At 54.1% G+C, this 15,055-nt stretch overlaps 4 protein-coding genes across 4 annotated transcripts; 2 read left to right on the top strand and 2 right to left on the bottom strand.

The window, feature by feature from the left end:
* Window positions 1-431: 431 nt before the first annotated feature.
* On the bottom strand, window positions 432-5,063 carry TRIREDRAFT_76682 (uncharacterized protein; the record flags this gene model as incomplete). Its single annotated transcript, XM_006964184.1, has 2 exons — window positions 432-2,979; window positions 3,061-5,063. The coding sequence occupies 2 exons, from the start codon at window positions 5,061-5,063 to the stop codon at window positions 432-434; spliced, it is 4,551 nt and encodes a 1,516-aa protein (XP_006964246.1).
* A 1,057-nt stretch (window positions 5,064-6,120) lies between these two features.
* Window positions 6,121-6,809, top strand: TRIREDRAFT_121138 (N-terminal fungal transcription regulatory domain-containing protein; the record flags this gene model as incomplete). Its single annotated transcript, XM_006964035.1, has 2 exons — window positions 6,121-6,249; window positions 6,404-6,809. The coding sequence occupies 2 exons, from the start codon at window positions 6,121-6,123 to the stop codon at window positions 6,719-6,721; spliced, it is 447 nt and encodes a 148-aa protein (XP_006964097.1). The 3' UTR covers window positions 6,722-6,809.
* A 4,538-nt stretch (window positions 6,810-11,347) lies between these two features.
* On the top strand, window positions 11,348-12,487 carry TRIREDRAFT_105860 (uncharacterized protein; the record flags this gene model as incomplete). The annotated part of the gene is made up of 2 exons (XM_006964036.1): window positions 11,348-11,859; window positions 11,935-12,487. The coding sequence occupies 2 exons, from the start codon at window positions 11,348-11,350 to the stop codon at window positions 12,485-12,487; spliced, it is 1,065 nt and encodes a 354-aa protein (XP_006964098.1).
* A 122-nt stretch (window positions 12,488-12,609) lies between these two features.
* Window positions 12,610-14,217, bottom strand: TRIREDRAFT_59188 (uncharacterized protein; the record flags this gene model as incomplete). Its single annotated transcript, XM_006964185.1, has 2 exons — window positions 12,610-13,866; window positions 13,975-14,217. 2 exons carry the CDS (start codon window positions 14,215-14,217, stop codon window positions 12,610-12,612), a joined length of 1,500 nt encoding a protein of 499 aa, XP_006964247.1.
* Between the last annotated feature and the right edge of the window lie 838 nt (window positions 14,218-15,055).

Below are 15,055 nucleotides of genomic sequence, written 5' to 3' on the forward strand. Positions count from 1 at the left end.
GATGATGGCTAACTATGTATTTAGTCTATATATGTATAGATAAGGAAATAGATGCAGACACTCATTATTAATGACAGATGATAGAAACATGGACTATTTTCATGGAGACTTCGTTGTGACGACACGTCATATGAATCGTCAAAATATGAAAGAAAATCTGGCGATGGGTGCCTACTTGGCACGTCTTTTCTAACAGTGAAAGGAAGATGTCTCTATAGAAAGATGATCTAAGAAGGGAAGGAGAAAGTATCCAAAAGTATTGATGTAGTTGTTTGTTGTTGTTGTTGGCATTTGACAAACAACTCGAAGAGAATCTCATGCAATGCATCGACTGATCTGCGGCTCTTGTCGAGTCGATGGATGCAGACCTTGTCAAGAGAATGTTGATTCAGGGAGAGTAGGGGGGAGGAAGAGAGAGAGAGCGAGAGGTATTACTCCTTCTTCTTTCCCCATTTCTTGGGCATCCTCACCAGCCAGTACAAGAACAGCGACGCCGCAATGTTAAACGCAATGTACGCCATTCCAATGCCAAAGTCGCGCCATCTGTGGGAGTAGCTCGAGCTGACGCTCGCGAGGAAGACGTTTGTGTCGGCAATCGGGCAGTAGCTGCAGTCGGAGGTGGCGTTGCTGTCCTGGAGATAGCCTCCCGCGGCAGAGATGAAGTTGTCGAGGAACTCGCCGCAGGTCTGACCTGAAGGAGGGTCGAGGTGGACGAGCTCGACATTGGAACAGGTGACGTGCGTGTTGGCCAGGCCGGTCGACAAGACGGCAGAGACCCAGTAGGTAAAGGGCGAGACGCGGTACATGAAGATCCAGAAGCCGGGCATGCTGTCGGGGCTGGCCAGGACGCCGCAGAAGATGAGGCACATCATGAAGAGGATGTTGGCCAGGTTGCCGCCGGCCTCGGCGGTGTCGGTGATGGCGATGCAGGCGTGGGCAAAGGTGCACGTGAAGATGAGGAACTGCCAGAACAGCAGCCACATGAGGCCGCCTCGCTCGGTGACCTGGTCGGCCGGCACGGCGTTCTTGTTGAAGCCGACCGGGTAGTAGACGCAGACGAACATGACGACGGACATGAGCGTGTTCCACGGGATCTCGGCGACGACCTGGGACAGCATGAAGATCTTCCAGCTGTACGTCTTGGAGGGCCGTTCGCGGACCTCGTAGAGCGAGCGCTGCGTCACAAAGTGCGGCATCTGCTGCTGCACGAGCTGCCCAAAGATGGTCAGGATGTTGAAGATGGCAAACATTTGGTTCTGCAGGCCCTGGATGCTGAGCGGGGCGTTGAGGAACACGAGGCCGATGAAGAGCGAGACGAAGAGGCAGAGGAAGAACTTGGAGTAGATGTATGACGGCGTGCGCCAGATCTGCTGGAAGACGCGCTGCGTGACGATGAGGAACTGGGACCAGAAGGGCGCCGCGAACTCGGCGTACGAGGCCTTGTCGTTGGCGTCGTGGTGGCTGTTGGCGGTGCTGTTTCCTTCGTCCTTGAGGCGCTGGAGCTCAGCCTGGACTTCCTGATATTCCTTGCTGTCGAGCCAGGCCTGGTGCCAGTCCACCTCCGTTGTCGATCCAGGGGCAGCCCCGATGGCCTGCAGCATCCATTCGGCAGGGTTCTCGCCAGGGGAACACTTGGGGGCGCCGTGTCGCTCGAAATACGACGTCATGACGGACGAGTTTTCACCAATGTCACCAAAGTAGACAGTTCGTCCTCCCTTTGCGAGGAACAGGAGCCGGTCGAAGCGTTGGAACAGCATCGCGGACGGTTGGTGGATGGTGCAGAGGATCGACTGGCCGGCCTTGGAGAGCTTTTCCAGCAGGTCGAGGATGGCCCAGGACGTCTGCGAATCGAGGCCCGAGGTCGGCTCGTCGACGAACAGGAGGAGCGGTGGCTTTGCCGCGAGTTCGACGCCAATCGTGAGTCTCTTCCGTTGTTCAACATTCAGCCCCTCGCCCAGCACGCCGACGACGGCATCCGCATACTCCTGCATGTCCAGCAGCTTGATGACCTCGTCGACATACGCCAGCTTCTCGGCCCTCGGCGTGGTCGCGGGCTGTCGCAGCAGAGCGCTGAACTCGAGCGCCTCGCGGACCGTCGTCGTCTCGAGATGGAGATCCTGCTGCTGCACGTAGCCCGTCTTGCGCTGGAACGAGTTGTCCCTGATCTTGCCGTCGACCAGCATCTCGCCTGTGATGACGCCCATGGAGATGCGGTCGGCCAGACAGTCGAGCAGCGTCGTTTTACCGGCGCCAGACACGCCCATGAGAGCTGTGAGGGTGCCAGGCTTGACCCAGCCGTCGACGTGGTCGAGGATGCGGCGCGGTTCGCCCTTGATCTTGATATCGTAGCAGACGTTGCTCCAGTGGAAGACGCTGGTCGAGGCCTGAATCATGGCGTCGCTCTGCTCCAGAGGAGTGTTTGCGCCCTTTTCGACGACGGGGATGGGGCCTGATAGCGACGACTCGGTGTCGCTCTTCTTGGGTGTCGTCGAGGAGGACAGGAGCTGGCCGCGGCGGAAGACGAGGACCTCGCCCTTGGACTTCTTCGCCTGGATGAGGTCCGTAGCAACAAAGTACACAAAGTGGTTGAAGAGCACAAAGGCAATCAGGATGCCGACGTTGCGCCACTTGTGCGAGTGGAAATACCGGTACTGCGAGTTGATGTAGGCGTCGCCGCTGACAAAGTCCTGCCCCGGGACGGACCCGACGGCGGTGCAGGCGCGGTGATCGGCCGTGACGTTCTCGTATCCGGGGACGAGGGCGCTGGGGACAAAGGCGTTGCACTCGAAGCGGCGGCCGCTGAACTCGTTGATCATGAGGGCCTCGAAGCCGTAGGCCACGGGGTCGAGGTAGTTGATCCAGCGGCACCAGCCCAGCATGTAGTCGACGGGGATGACGAAGCCGGTGAAGATGACCATGGCGAGGATGAGCAGCGAGGCGGGGACCATGGCTTGCGAGAGCGTGCGCGACAGGGCGGCTCTGTCGTTTGGGGGTGAGTATGTGTGAGAGTCTGAGGGAAAAGGGGGGGGGGGGGGGGGGGGGGAGGAAGAAGAAACTCACATGGATCGAAAGACGCCAGACATGGCCAGCACCATCAGAAACACCACAAAGAGAAAGTAAAAGAAGTTCCCAGCGGTTCGATTCAAGTTGGCCATGAAATACAGCACCAGGTTGTAGCAGATGGCGTTTCCAATCTTGTACGGCATGTCGCACAGCACCGACGAAAACGCCTCGGCAGACGGCTGATGGAAGCCATACCGCGAGTGCTTCTCGACAATCGGCCTCTGCGCATACTGCGTCAGGATCTCGAGCGCGCTCGAAAAGGCATTCGACAGGATCGCCACATAGAGAGCCGCCGCGCGTCCGTAGAAGCTGCCCGTCGTCGGCTGCAGGTTGTAGAACAGCGACGAGATGATGAGCGCCAGGGCCGTGTTGGACAGCCACGCGAAAATGGTCAGGCTGGGGTCTCCAATCAACCGTCGCCAGCCTCGCCACAGGCAGAGCCTGATCTGCTGCGAGTACGAGAGCGTGTAGGGCGACTTGACGCGCTGGCCCTTGGCCTGGGTCATCTTCTTGTGCTGGCGAAAGGCCTCGGCGTCGGCACCGCCAATGGGATGCTCCTGGTTATAGGCCTCGATCTCGGCCTGCAGCGCCTTGTAGTCGTCGCTGTTCTTCCAGCACGTTGCGAACTCGTCAGGGGTTCGAGGCGCCCGGCTCTCCCACCCAGCGCGAACGATTCGTTCCGTCGGCGCCGTCATGGACGTGAGAAAATCAGGAACGGTCTGACGCGCCGGACATTCGAAGCCGAGGTTGAGGAAATAGTCCTTGGCTTTGCCGGTGGGACCAAAGAAGATCTGTCTTCCTTCATACAGCACGAGGACCTTGTCAAAGACATCATACGCGCTCTGCGGCGCCTGATAGATGGACACGGCACTCGTCTGGCCAAAGGTGTCGGACTGGAGGCGAAGCGTCTTGCAGAATTCGATGGCGTTTGCCGAATCCAAGCCGCGAGTCGAGTTGTCCCAGCACTGCAGAGGAGCGTTTGACAGCGAGGCCTCGGCAATCGTCACCCGCTTCCGCTCTCCGCCAGACACGCCGCGGATGTACTCGTTCCCGACGCGCGTGTTGACTGTGTGGCTGATGCCGTACATGGCCATCACGACGTCTCGGTAGTGAGCCGCAAACTGGTCGCGAGAGACGCCGGCAGGGAGGTTCCGGGGGCATCTCGCCATGGCCGCAAAGGCGAGCGTGTCGCCAACCGACAGCATCGGGAAGTGCACGTCGACTTCGGCCGTGTAGATGGCTTCGCCCCTATGCTGGGTATGCATCTCCTTTGCGCTGATGCCCTGGTAGTTGAACTGCGTCTCGGCATCGATGTAGATGCCGTTGGTCTCGCCCGCAATCGACTTGAGAAACGTCGAGCATCCTGCGCCAGGCGGCCCCAACACGACGAGCATCTCGCCCGACTTGATGACGCCGTCGAGGTTCCTCAGGATATCGATCCGCCTCCGTCCGCCCGTCTTGCTCAGCGCCTGCCGAGCGAGATCCGGAATCGACAGCCACACGTTTCCGACATCCTTCTGGAAGTCCGTCTCCGTCCCGTATCCGTAGACGTTCATGTTGCGAAACGAGATGCCGCTGCGCCGAAACCCGGATCCGTGCTCCGTCGCGTACTTGGCCACCGTCTTGGCCCAGGTTCGGCCGTTGAACTTGCTGCTCATGGGGTTGAGCGGCGACTCGGGGTCGTTGTTCCCAAAGATGGAGTCGGGCTGGCCCTGGATGTCGATGCCCGAGGTGTGCGTGTACTGACGGGCCAGCTGCTGCACCATGCTGAGCCGCCGCTCCATCTCGTGGGTGCTGTTGTTCTCTGACGAGTCATCTTGGTCGTCGTCGTTGTCGTCGTCGTCATTGTCGTTGTTATTGGTCCGGTCCTTCGATTCCTTCTTGGTGTCGGCGTGGACAGAGGGAGACTGCTGGCCTTCGACGTACGTCTGGGCGCTCCCGTGGGCAGATTGGGAGCGAGACCCGGGGCTCAGGTCGCCCTGGTCTGGTTGCCCAGCCATCAGGAGGTCCTTGGTCCGAGGAGTGTCGATATATCCAGAGCCACAGGTATGTTGATTTGTTGGTCAGGGGGTTCACAATAGGTGAAGACAAACCACCAACTCTATTGAAGCTCTCAATCTTCTCAACAGATCAGACCCAAGGAGAATACTCAGCTGGCTTGTTCACAGAGCCCCTGGCAGACTTCAACCAGTGCAAGCGGCTGATCTGACGATTTACAAACTATATATCACCCAGCATCGGACAGCCGCAATCCGCCAACGCACCGGCCTCTCGGATCTCCCATGTTGCAAACCTCCGAATCAACACGCCGAATCAAGACTGGCAAAATCCACTACGCCCATTATTCGTCATCCAGGGGGGGCACCATTCCTCTGTAAGAACGAATACACTCGAAGAACCTGGAGCAAAACACATGTCTCGTCTCCTTGCAGTGGACAGCCTCGTCGTGCTTATACACCGTATTGCGGAGTTTGTATATAGTTATCTGCCTCCTCCTCGATCCCGCGTGTCCAATCAATGGTCTTCGCGCTGCCGGGCTTTTGGCAGACCCCGAGCGGCCGTCTGCTTTGCTCTCTATCCCTCGGGGTGTCGAGGGTAACACGATTCCGCTTCAGCTCACAACGGCCCCGATGCCTCGATCCCCCTTACTCTTCCTGGCAGCGTCGTACTGATTTCCTTCTTTAGCCAAACTTGCATGTCTCCCGATCTTGACGATCCATGACTCGATGTTTCCGGGACCAGCACCACTTCCTGAACAAAGTTTGTCGAGCTAGCCGTCTCTGCTGATCCTGCATGGGCCTGACGGGGTCGACTACCGAGCTACTACTACTACTACTACTTCCGCCTGGTCGACTCTTGAGCTTGACATTAACTTCAAACTGTGAAGATGCCTGCATCTGACGACGAGCGTCTCACTGATAAATGGCATCTTTCAAGACAGCTTCCTCTCTCCAGCCCTGTCTCCGCCTCCCTTACAACAATCTCAACAACAAGCTGAAGCCGGCCTCTACCAACTGATTATCCTCCACCTCACATTCATCATTTTTTTTTGGAACAATGAGCTCCTCCGCCGACTCCCTTCCTCCCCACAAGCCCGCCAAGGAAGCAAGGAAACTCGCATGCCGCCTCTGCCAGAAGCGCAAAAAGAAGTGCAACCGGAAAAGCCCATGCTCCATGTGCATCAAGGTGCGTGTCTTTTACCCACGGACGGGGGAGAGAGACAGAGAGACAGAGAGAGACAAAGAGTCTCCGTCACGCCATTCCCCCCCATACATCATCCACCTCATAGAATAATTCACATGCCCGCTGACATATCCAATAATTCTACAATTCCGTTCAGCTCAAGGTCGTTTGTCAGCCAAGCGCACCCGCCGCTCCGCGGAAGAGGAGGCAGTCGACAAAGGACCTCTTCGCCCGCCTGGCCTGGTGCGAGGAGCAGCTGCGGCGGAATCTCGAGTGTCGGCAGTGTCTCGAGTGCAAGAATTCGTCCTCAAAGTCATCTACAGAGAGCTCGACGGCGGAGATTGCAAAGAGGCTCTCTGAGATCAAGTCTGATCCGAGCATATCCTCTGCGCCGATTGCTTCTTCTTCTTTTTCTCCCACTTCATCTTATTCACCTCCCCATTCACTACTATCACCACCATCTTCTTCTTCTTGACACAATATCCGGCTTAGAGAAAATGATGATGGAACATGCTGTACTCATAATATTAATAAAAAGCGAACCTTTTGTCATGAAAAGACATACCATAACCTATTTGTTCTTACAGACTCGAAGCCTCTCTCGTAGCACAAGCCCAGGACTCTTGAACCAAGACCAACCTCAAAAGCTGGGGCATGGCCTCTTCTTCGTTATTCTAAAAGTGGAGAGCTACCTCCTTCATCGCTTTCCATTGGCTCCAACCTCAACCTCCAATTGCTGTTTTAGGGGAACGCCATGCGGAGTAGCGGAGAGGGCCGGCCAGGGATGTTGTTCTATGTACTATCAAAGGGGGGGCAACCGGACTTTTTTGGTGGCAGTTACTGTATTCTCCCCCCCTGGTCTCGCGAATCATAGGGCTCTGGCACCCATCCATGGGGGTCCCTGGCCCCCCAAATACGCGGATAGCCTGTGGGTTGTGGCATGCTTCAGAACAACGTACATACGATAATACTACTGTACTGTACATGTAATAGTAGTAGTCTGGTATCTGTGGACAAGAGGGTCACAGTGTGGCGTTGAAGTTGCCGCTTTCGGACTGCGGTGTGTGGAACTGCGACTACGAGTACGATTACTGCTTCGATCATAGCCTCTCCGTTTCATATCGCCCGAGGCCCCCTTTCGAAAACCAGAGACGGGGCATGTGCCTTGAGCCTATTGGCGTCGTCATGAGGATGCATGAAGACGTGTGCTATCTCCGTCGGATACCGCTTCGACTCGGGCACGGATAGCTTCAGCTTCCCGAGTTGATCCCTCTTCGGAAAGACTTGCAAGATTGTCTCAGTCAGTTACTCACAAGAGTCTTATGAAATCGACAAGCTGGATAGTGCCAAGATAATCTTAAACTGCGATGATGGCAGATTGAAATTCTCTACTACTACCTCAGGATACCTAGTAGCATGTAATTCCATTCTATCCAACAGCCTCAACCGTCGCGATGGACGAGAAACAGGGCTGTCCCATCATATCCCAGTACTTTTCCACCAAAACTCGCGCGTTATATCTCGCCATCCGCATAATTTCATCCAGCCTCTACGTTCTCATCGCCTCCTTCTCCATCAGCCATCTTTGCGATGAATCTAGCTTCCTAGATGCCCTCATACTCCTCTTGGTACCGTCTCACTAAGCTGCAGCTCATCTCTGTCTCTCCTCTGATATATCTCTTCTGTTAGTGTCTACTGTCTTTGACGTACAGTAGTGTGGACGTTATTTATCCAACAATCTTGGACTCAAAGTTGGGTGCTCATGCCAGCACCCGATTCCGCTGCGATGTTATCCTGTGTCTGGGGTTCACGATTGCCTCTACGACGCTGAATAGGGCTATGCTCAAGGAGGTACACTCTGACAGTCTGTACTGGGAGATGGATGTTGCTCCGAGTGAGATGCGGCGCATTTCAGCCACACTGGCCGGGTTCGTGAGGTGAGAACTGTCACAGCTACAATATGACATGTACCGCCGAGAACTAATGATTTTCAATAGTACTTTTCATATGGGCATGTGCGTGTGGCAGCCCCTATGAGACGGTGATGAAAGCCTCATTACAATGAGACCATTGGAAAGCTCAATCGGTCAACACATAACGCGACACTCCTCGGGAGACGATACATTTCACGAACCTCTAAACGATCGATGACTGCCGTTGCGAAGATTGATAAGCACAAGATACATATGAGGCGAGTGCAAGACAAGGGGCATATTTGATCACTCAATGAGAAAGCAGGATCTGTGAGGCAGTACCTACTAAGGTATCATAATGCTCATAGCGCATCGTGGACTCTCATTGTGCTCATGCAGCTCCGTGAGTTACACAGGCAATATACAAAGCGGGAATGGTAATGTTCTCACGAGAAGTGAGAGGAGCTTATATGAGAGTGCAGGCATAGCTTGCTCAAATTTTAAGATTCGTCCACGGCAGGGTGTGATTTCGCTGGAGCTACCTAACATAAGGCACCATGAAACATCAGGCGTTCCTCTTTCTTGTAACTTCGTCATATGCCACGCGAATACATGTGTTCCTACCTTAGGTACCGTGATGTGAACACTTTAAGTGTTTCGACTGAGATGCATAATCACGTCTAACAATAGACCCGAGCCCTGCCATCCTCGAACCCGCGCAGTAAAGGTCATTCAGGCCCTTTCACAAGTCCTACCAGTCAAAACACGCAAAAGCACTCTGCACACATCCAGTAACCAAGCGATCAAGCTGCTGTAACTCTAGTCGATGCTTGTCGCGACTTTGTATAGGGCCCCTTTCTTACTCTCGATATCCCTATTTCAGTTGGTCTGGTCGCGGATGAAATGCTCTTGCTCATCAAATCAAATCAATGAGCGGAATGAGGAGAGGATCTCTACCTACTCATTCAAATTAGTCACCCCAACGCGCTGACAAGATTCATCCCTCGTCATCTTCATTCGCAGCACCGAGCAATCGCTAAGAGCGCTCTGGTGAGATCGTTCGATAACAACAAAAAGGAATTCATAAAAGCCATGAAAAGCTCATCTCGTACCATGAAGGAGAGGTTCAGGCATCACTGAATTCCAGGCTGGCCACGTACCTCATGATGAGCCCGGTGCGACTTTTCCAGTGTCCCGAATTCTGGTAGTGGCGCGGCATGTCTTTCCACATTGTCCATGAAGATGAGATGATTATCTCAGCTCATAGCATGATAGGTGCTTCCATGTCATAGAAAGGCTTTTCCTGAACGAGACAATCCAAGAGATGTCAAGTTTCTGCGATTCAGCAGATGTTCAATCAATGCCGCTTAAAGTAGGTACCATGGTCATCGGCAGAAGCTCAAGCAGCCCATTTGAACAGGCAAGGAAAATCTTCCGCATAGCCTAGCAAGTTCATGTATTACAAAGCCTCAGTTGAGTGTAACAGGTCCACCGAGTGAGTGAATCGACTCAGAATGGTGATCTGAGTTCTGGTCGCGAACACATCAGTATCAGCGTGAGAAGCGAAGAGTGGTAGATGGGCTTTGTTGTCTCTCACGTGATGCATTTGTACATGAGCCGTTGTAGTCAATGAGATGTGATGAGGAGGGCAACGTCATGAATATCAAACCGTGAAGCCTGCTATGATCCACATTGCAATCAATCTCAATGCCATATCCTCACAGGGCGATATCGAGAAAAATAAAAGAAGGAAGAAAGAACAAGAGTTTGTGGGGACCTATGGGGTGCCTTGAAGGGCTTGCCCTTCAATCTCATTCTACGATATGACTTTTACTCTTTGTTGCGCCAGGTGAAGCCATGTGACTTTGGAAAGTTGTCGTCGCCATCTGGTGAATGGGCAAGGATGGCTTGGTCATCATGAGATCCACAGCGACCCTCATCACATAGTATGGTTATTAATAACTTTATCATGTCCCACAACGAAACCAGGGCTCCAAAATTTACAGTGAGGCAAGAGAAGCATTCCAGATTTACAGAAACTTACCAGGATCAATCGTTCCATGACATGGCAGCAAGTTGAGGTGAATTTTGACATGAGATCTCACATTTGCAGGGTAAGTTGAAGGCACGGTCAGATTATGCTGCCTAAACTACCTAGTAGAGTATCATTTCAGCTGAGCCGAGATCCGCGCCTAATTACCAACCCCATCCCAGCGACCCACTCAGTCTCGCGAATACTCAGAGAGATGCAACGGCGAGAAACGGGCAAATGAAATGCGCGTCCATGTTCGTCTTGAAGATATCTCCAGATGAGCTTTACTTGAGGGGCTGAGATGAGTTTTCATGCCTGATGGCTCGCTTGCAAACCGATAAGAGACACACGTGACGTTATCGCGCTGCCAAGTTCTTATCGCTGCCGACATGAGAAGGAGAGAACATGGTAATGACCATTATCTTCAGCGCACACCATTGAACAACCCACATGCCCGTGCACACGAGTTATCCATCAACTGATGCATTGCCAACACGAGTATCGCCATGTTGAAGCAAAGAGTACGCAGTCTTCTCTTAATTTTCAACAAGCAAGGCTGACTTATAGCTCTAGTTATCGACACGATGACGGCAGATTCGAGATGCCTCTTGGCAACCTCAATTGACAGCCGATTCCGCCATGGAGCCGGCAGCTTCTCACACTATCCTCGATCGAGGACGCCGTGAACCCACCGAGATCGAGAAATAAAGTGCGGCTGATCCCTCTGGCCAATCCCGTGGCCCTTCACGATCGCCAATCTGGGGTCCAGCTTCGGCGAACCCTGTTTGTCCGACTCTGTCGAATCACGGACTGCCTCTGCTGGACCTCTCGAGAGCGGAATACGGATCGCTCGGCAGCACACGTGCGTGCAGAAAGTCCCTGATCCGGCCAGTTCGGGAAATCAGGAGGAGGCTCTGTATCCACTGCCCACGATACTAGTTTGCTGGTTTGACCGACACCCAAGGCAGAATGCCAGCAGACTGCCTGCAGACCGAAGGGCGCGCGATGGCAGGCCAGTCGGTGCTGCTCCGGACACTTGCTTGATAAGTCTGGGCTGTCCCTACCGCTCATCGTCTTCTTCGTCCTTCTCACGTTTGCTTTGTCTCAATCTCGTCCCATCCTCGCGCGAGTTGCTGGCGAGAACAGAAACAAGACAATGCTGCGTCTAGCTCTGCTCCCTCTCTTTACCGGAGCAGCCCTTGCGGCCACTGGCGATGCCACCTTGACCAGCACGGGATGTGCCGACTCCTCTGGCTTTGAGAGCTGTCAAAAGCAAGCCAATGACAAGCTCAGCTCATGCATTGCCCAGGCCAAAAAGGACAACAGCCAGCAGGAAATCCTGGCTTGCGGCTGTCAGAACTACGTCGACAATTACAACTGCTATTCTGCTTCTTGCTGGAACCGCGTCTGGGAGTGTGAGTATCAGGAATACATCATCGACTACTTCCTCAACTGCCCCATCGCGAAGCTGCCTGTGCCCTATTTCCCTGCGCCTAACAAGGCTCCCGATGCGTGCTCTTGCAACGTCGGCAAGGTCTTCCTCGCAATTCAAGATGCCATACAGGAGACGGCGACATGCTCCAACAATGCCGACTCGGAAGACGCCAGCAGCAATCTGCAGCGGATCCAAGGGTGCGACTGCTGTGAGATTAGCGGTGCCCTCTCAAGGTAAGGATTCCCTTGCCTCCTTTTGCGGCCCCAACTCGAATCGTATCAGAACACAACCGTACTAATCAGTACCAGTCTTTACAATATCTGTCCCGACACCGATCCCAAACTCATCGGACTCTCAACTGTCTCTCAGCTTCAGTCACAGCTCAACACTGACTTCGACTCATGCGGTTCCTATATGGATACGTACGACTGCGTCAATGATCTGGGGTACTCACTTGATGGAGTCAGCAAGTATTACAAGCCGACGGATAGCGTGCCGAGTGGAACGGCGACGCTCAGCAATGCGGCTGGAACCGTGACGGCACCTGCTAGCGGCACTGTCTTTTCCTATACCAACGGAGGCGATGGCACCGTTTATACGATTACCGCTATTGGCCATGCGTCGGGTTCGGGTTCAGGTTCAGGTTCTGGGTCTGAATCTGGAGGATCTGACGGCTCAGACTCAAGCGGTTCACAGATTACCGGCTCCAGCGGCGCAGCCGCGCTGACTGCAACTTCGCAAGGAAGCGCCACCGCCGCGAGTCCAACCAAGACCGGATCCAAGAGCGGTGCTGGTGTGGCTGCTGCAAGCCTCTTTCTGGTAGCAGTGGCAATGGTCGTGCCCCTGGTCGCTTGTTTCTAGAGACATCTAATAGAATCACGATAGATTTGGTAACTGATGCAATCCCACGTCTTTCGGTACTTCGAAAATTGTTTCAGGACAAGATTCCTTCCAGGAGAAACCTCTCACAAATGAACCGTTATCTACGCAAACTTCTCCAAGTGTTCGAGCATCGTCGGCCAGACGTGAGCTGGAAGGTCTCCGTTCAGCCAGAAATTCCCCTCCAAGTCTCTCCCCATGATGACAATGACGTTCGTGGCAAAGGAGCCCCTTTCTAGGCTCTGGGAGTGGTAGTAAACGGGTCGGGCCGGCTTGTCCTGGGACAGACCCGCCTCGACAACGGCTGCGCCAAAATCCACCTTCTCCAGAAAGGCGGCCTTGCTCCAGTTAGAAAAGACGAGGAAAGCCATATCGCTATCTCCGAATACAGGAGGGTTGCCATTGCTCAGCATGGACTTGTATGCCAGCGCAGCCACGGCCTTCATCTGCTCCTCTGTAAGCTGCGACAGGAGAGCCTTTCTGCCCTCAAGCGCCAGCTCCCCAACGCTCATGTCGACCGTTTCTCGACTGATGCATTGCACAAATGCTGCTGCAGGCGCATTGCAAACATAAGCGGCGTCTTGCTGAAAAACCGACTTGACTCGACTGCGGGGATCAACAGCTTGCAGAGCCATGATGGCTCGGTTGGGGGCAAGGCTATGCGCCATCGCCTTCATGGACAGCGCTACAATGATGTCATTTTCACTGATGAACGAGGATGATGAACCAGCAGCGCCGTTGATGTTGTCCGTGGATTTGGGTATCTGGTCCCTGGCCGCCTGAACAAGTGTGTCGATGGTCCTCTTGGGAATGCAGACAAGCCTGGAATGGATCGGAGAGTTCCACCACGAGTCAAAGATGAGTCGCAGTCCAAACGCCGCAAGTCGCCAGCCCGTCAGTTGCTTGTCGGCCAGGACATACCTTTCAGCCGGCTGCGCCTTGTAGAGTCCGGCCATGGAGTCGTCGTAGAAGCCCTTGAACGTCGGGACGGCCTCGGGCTTGCCTGCCAACACGAGCTGCCACGCCTTCATGACGGCCATCAGTCCGGCGAGATCGCTGATGACATGATTGAAGGTGATAGAAACCAGGGTTCCATTGGTAAAGTTGACAACATGGAGGGCGTACAGCGGAGCATCCGAATACAGATAATCGTCTATGCACCTAGGCGCCCCTGGCCCAAGGGCTAGAGATTGGTAGTTGCGAGGGCTTGGAAAGGTCGTGAGTCTGTCTGATGGAGATGGCAGCTTTGATGCTTCGGGATGCTCCGCCATGCGCATGTTGAAGCTCGCCTTTGTGAAGTGGAGCGGCGGTCGATCCTTGGTGAAAGGGCATGGGATGTGAATTTCTGCCGATCGATCGGGCTGGCCTCAGCGTTAGCTTGTGCTTGGCTTTCACTTGAGATCATCTTGTTCTTGATGTCGATCTTGCTGCTCGATGCCATTGTAACGAACACGGTTCCGACTACTCACCCTGAGCCGTAGCCTCCCGCCAAGCTTTCGCCAGCCCTCCATCTGGAAGAGCTGCGAGAGCGAATCGCCCAGCTTGTCTGCATCGAGCACCTGGTCGAACTTGAAGGTCCACATGAGCGTGAAGCCCCGCAAGGTGGCCGTATCGTCGAACAGGTGCAGGGGCACAATCTCGTCGGTGGGCACGATCGCGGGTGCGCGTCTTTTGGGCCCGAGGCCAAGGAGCTGGGACAGGTACGACGCCATCTCGACCCCCGAGCTGAAGACTGACTGCCTTTGCGGAGACGGCTGTGAAGAGAGGTGAAGTTGGAAAGAAGGGGCTTCGATTTCGTTTGTGACCTTGGTGTCTGACAGGTGATACATAAGCCACTCAGCAGGCTCAATTGAGCTTTGCCCGTTTGAGTTGCGACGCCACGAATCTGATGACGGGAGCTAACATGCGGCGCAGGTGCACAATGACAGCTGCTCAAAGGGGATAACTCCAGCGGTGCACTTCCAATGGTATCAGTTCGTACGAAAAAAGAGTGTCCTTTGGTGTTGCACCAATACCCACCACGCCTCTCACCAGGTCCGCAGGTCAATCGTACGCCATGATCAAGAACCATGGTTTTTTCCTCCTTCGAGCGCATTCTGGAAGCTGAGCTTCAGAAGGGGGGAAATGGCTTTCTGTAGCATTGCGCAACCTGAGGCTTTACTATCGAGGTGCTCACCAGTTGAGGTTGCGCGGCGCACCTGCCCTCTTCGATTCTGCCATGTTCCTGTACACCACCTTTCCCCGCTCTAATCATCTCCTCACCAATTCTTTGCTTTCACAATCCTTTTCATTTCATTGCACTCTTGTTATACATTCCTCCATGTCGACAAGCAGAGATCGATATCACGACTGAGCGCAACATCACAATCCTTGTAACGACCGCCCGATGGAAGTCAGCAGGGAAGGTTGTGACGGCATTGAGATGCATCAATGGTACGTTTGAAGTTACTCGACCGGGCGATGAACGACAGTTGAGACAGAAATTGCCAGAAACTCTCGATATTCGATCGCTGTCACGAAAATACGTGGACGCTTAGTCTCGATAGACGA

Source organism: Trichoderma reesei (genome assembly GCF_000167675.1).
Source record: "Trichoderma reesei QM6a unplaced genomic scaffold TRIREscaffold_6, whole genome shotgun sequence".
NCBI lineage: Eukaryota > Fungi > Ascomycota > Sordariomycetes > Hypocreales > Hypocreaceae > Trichoderma > Trichoderma reesei.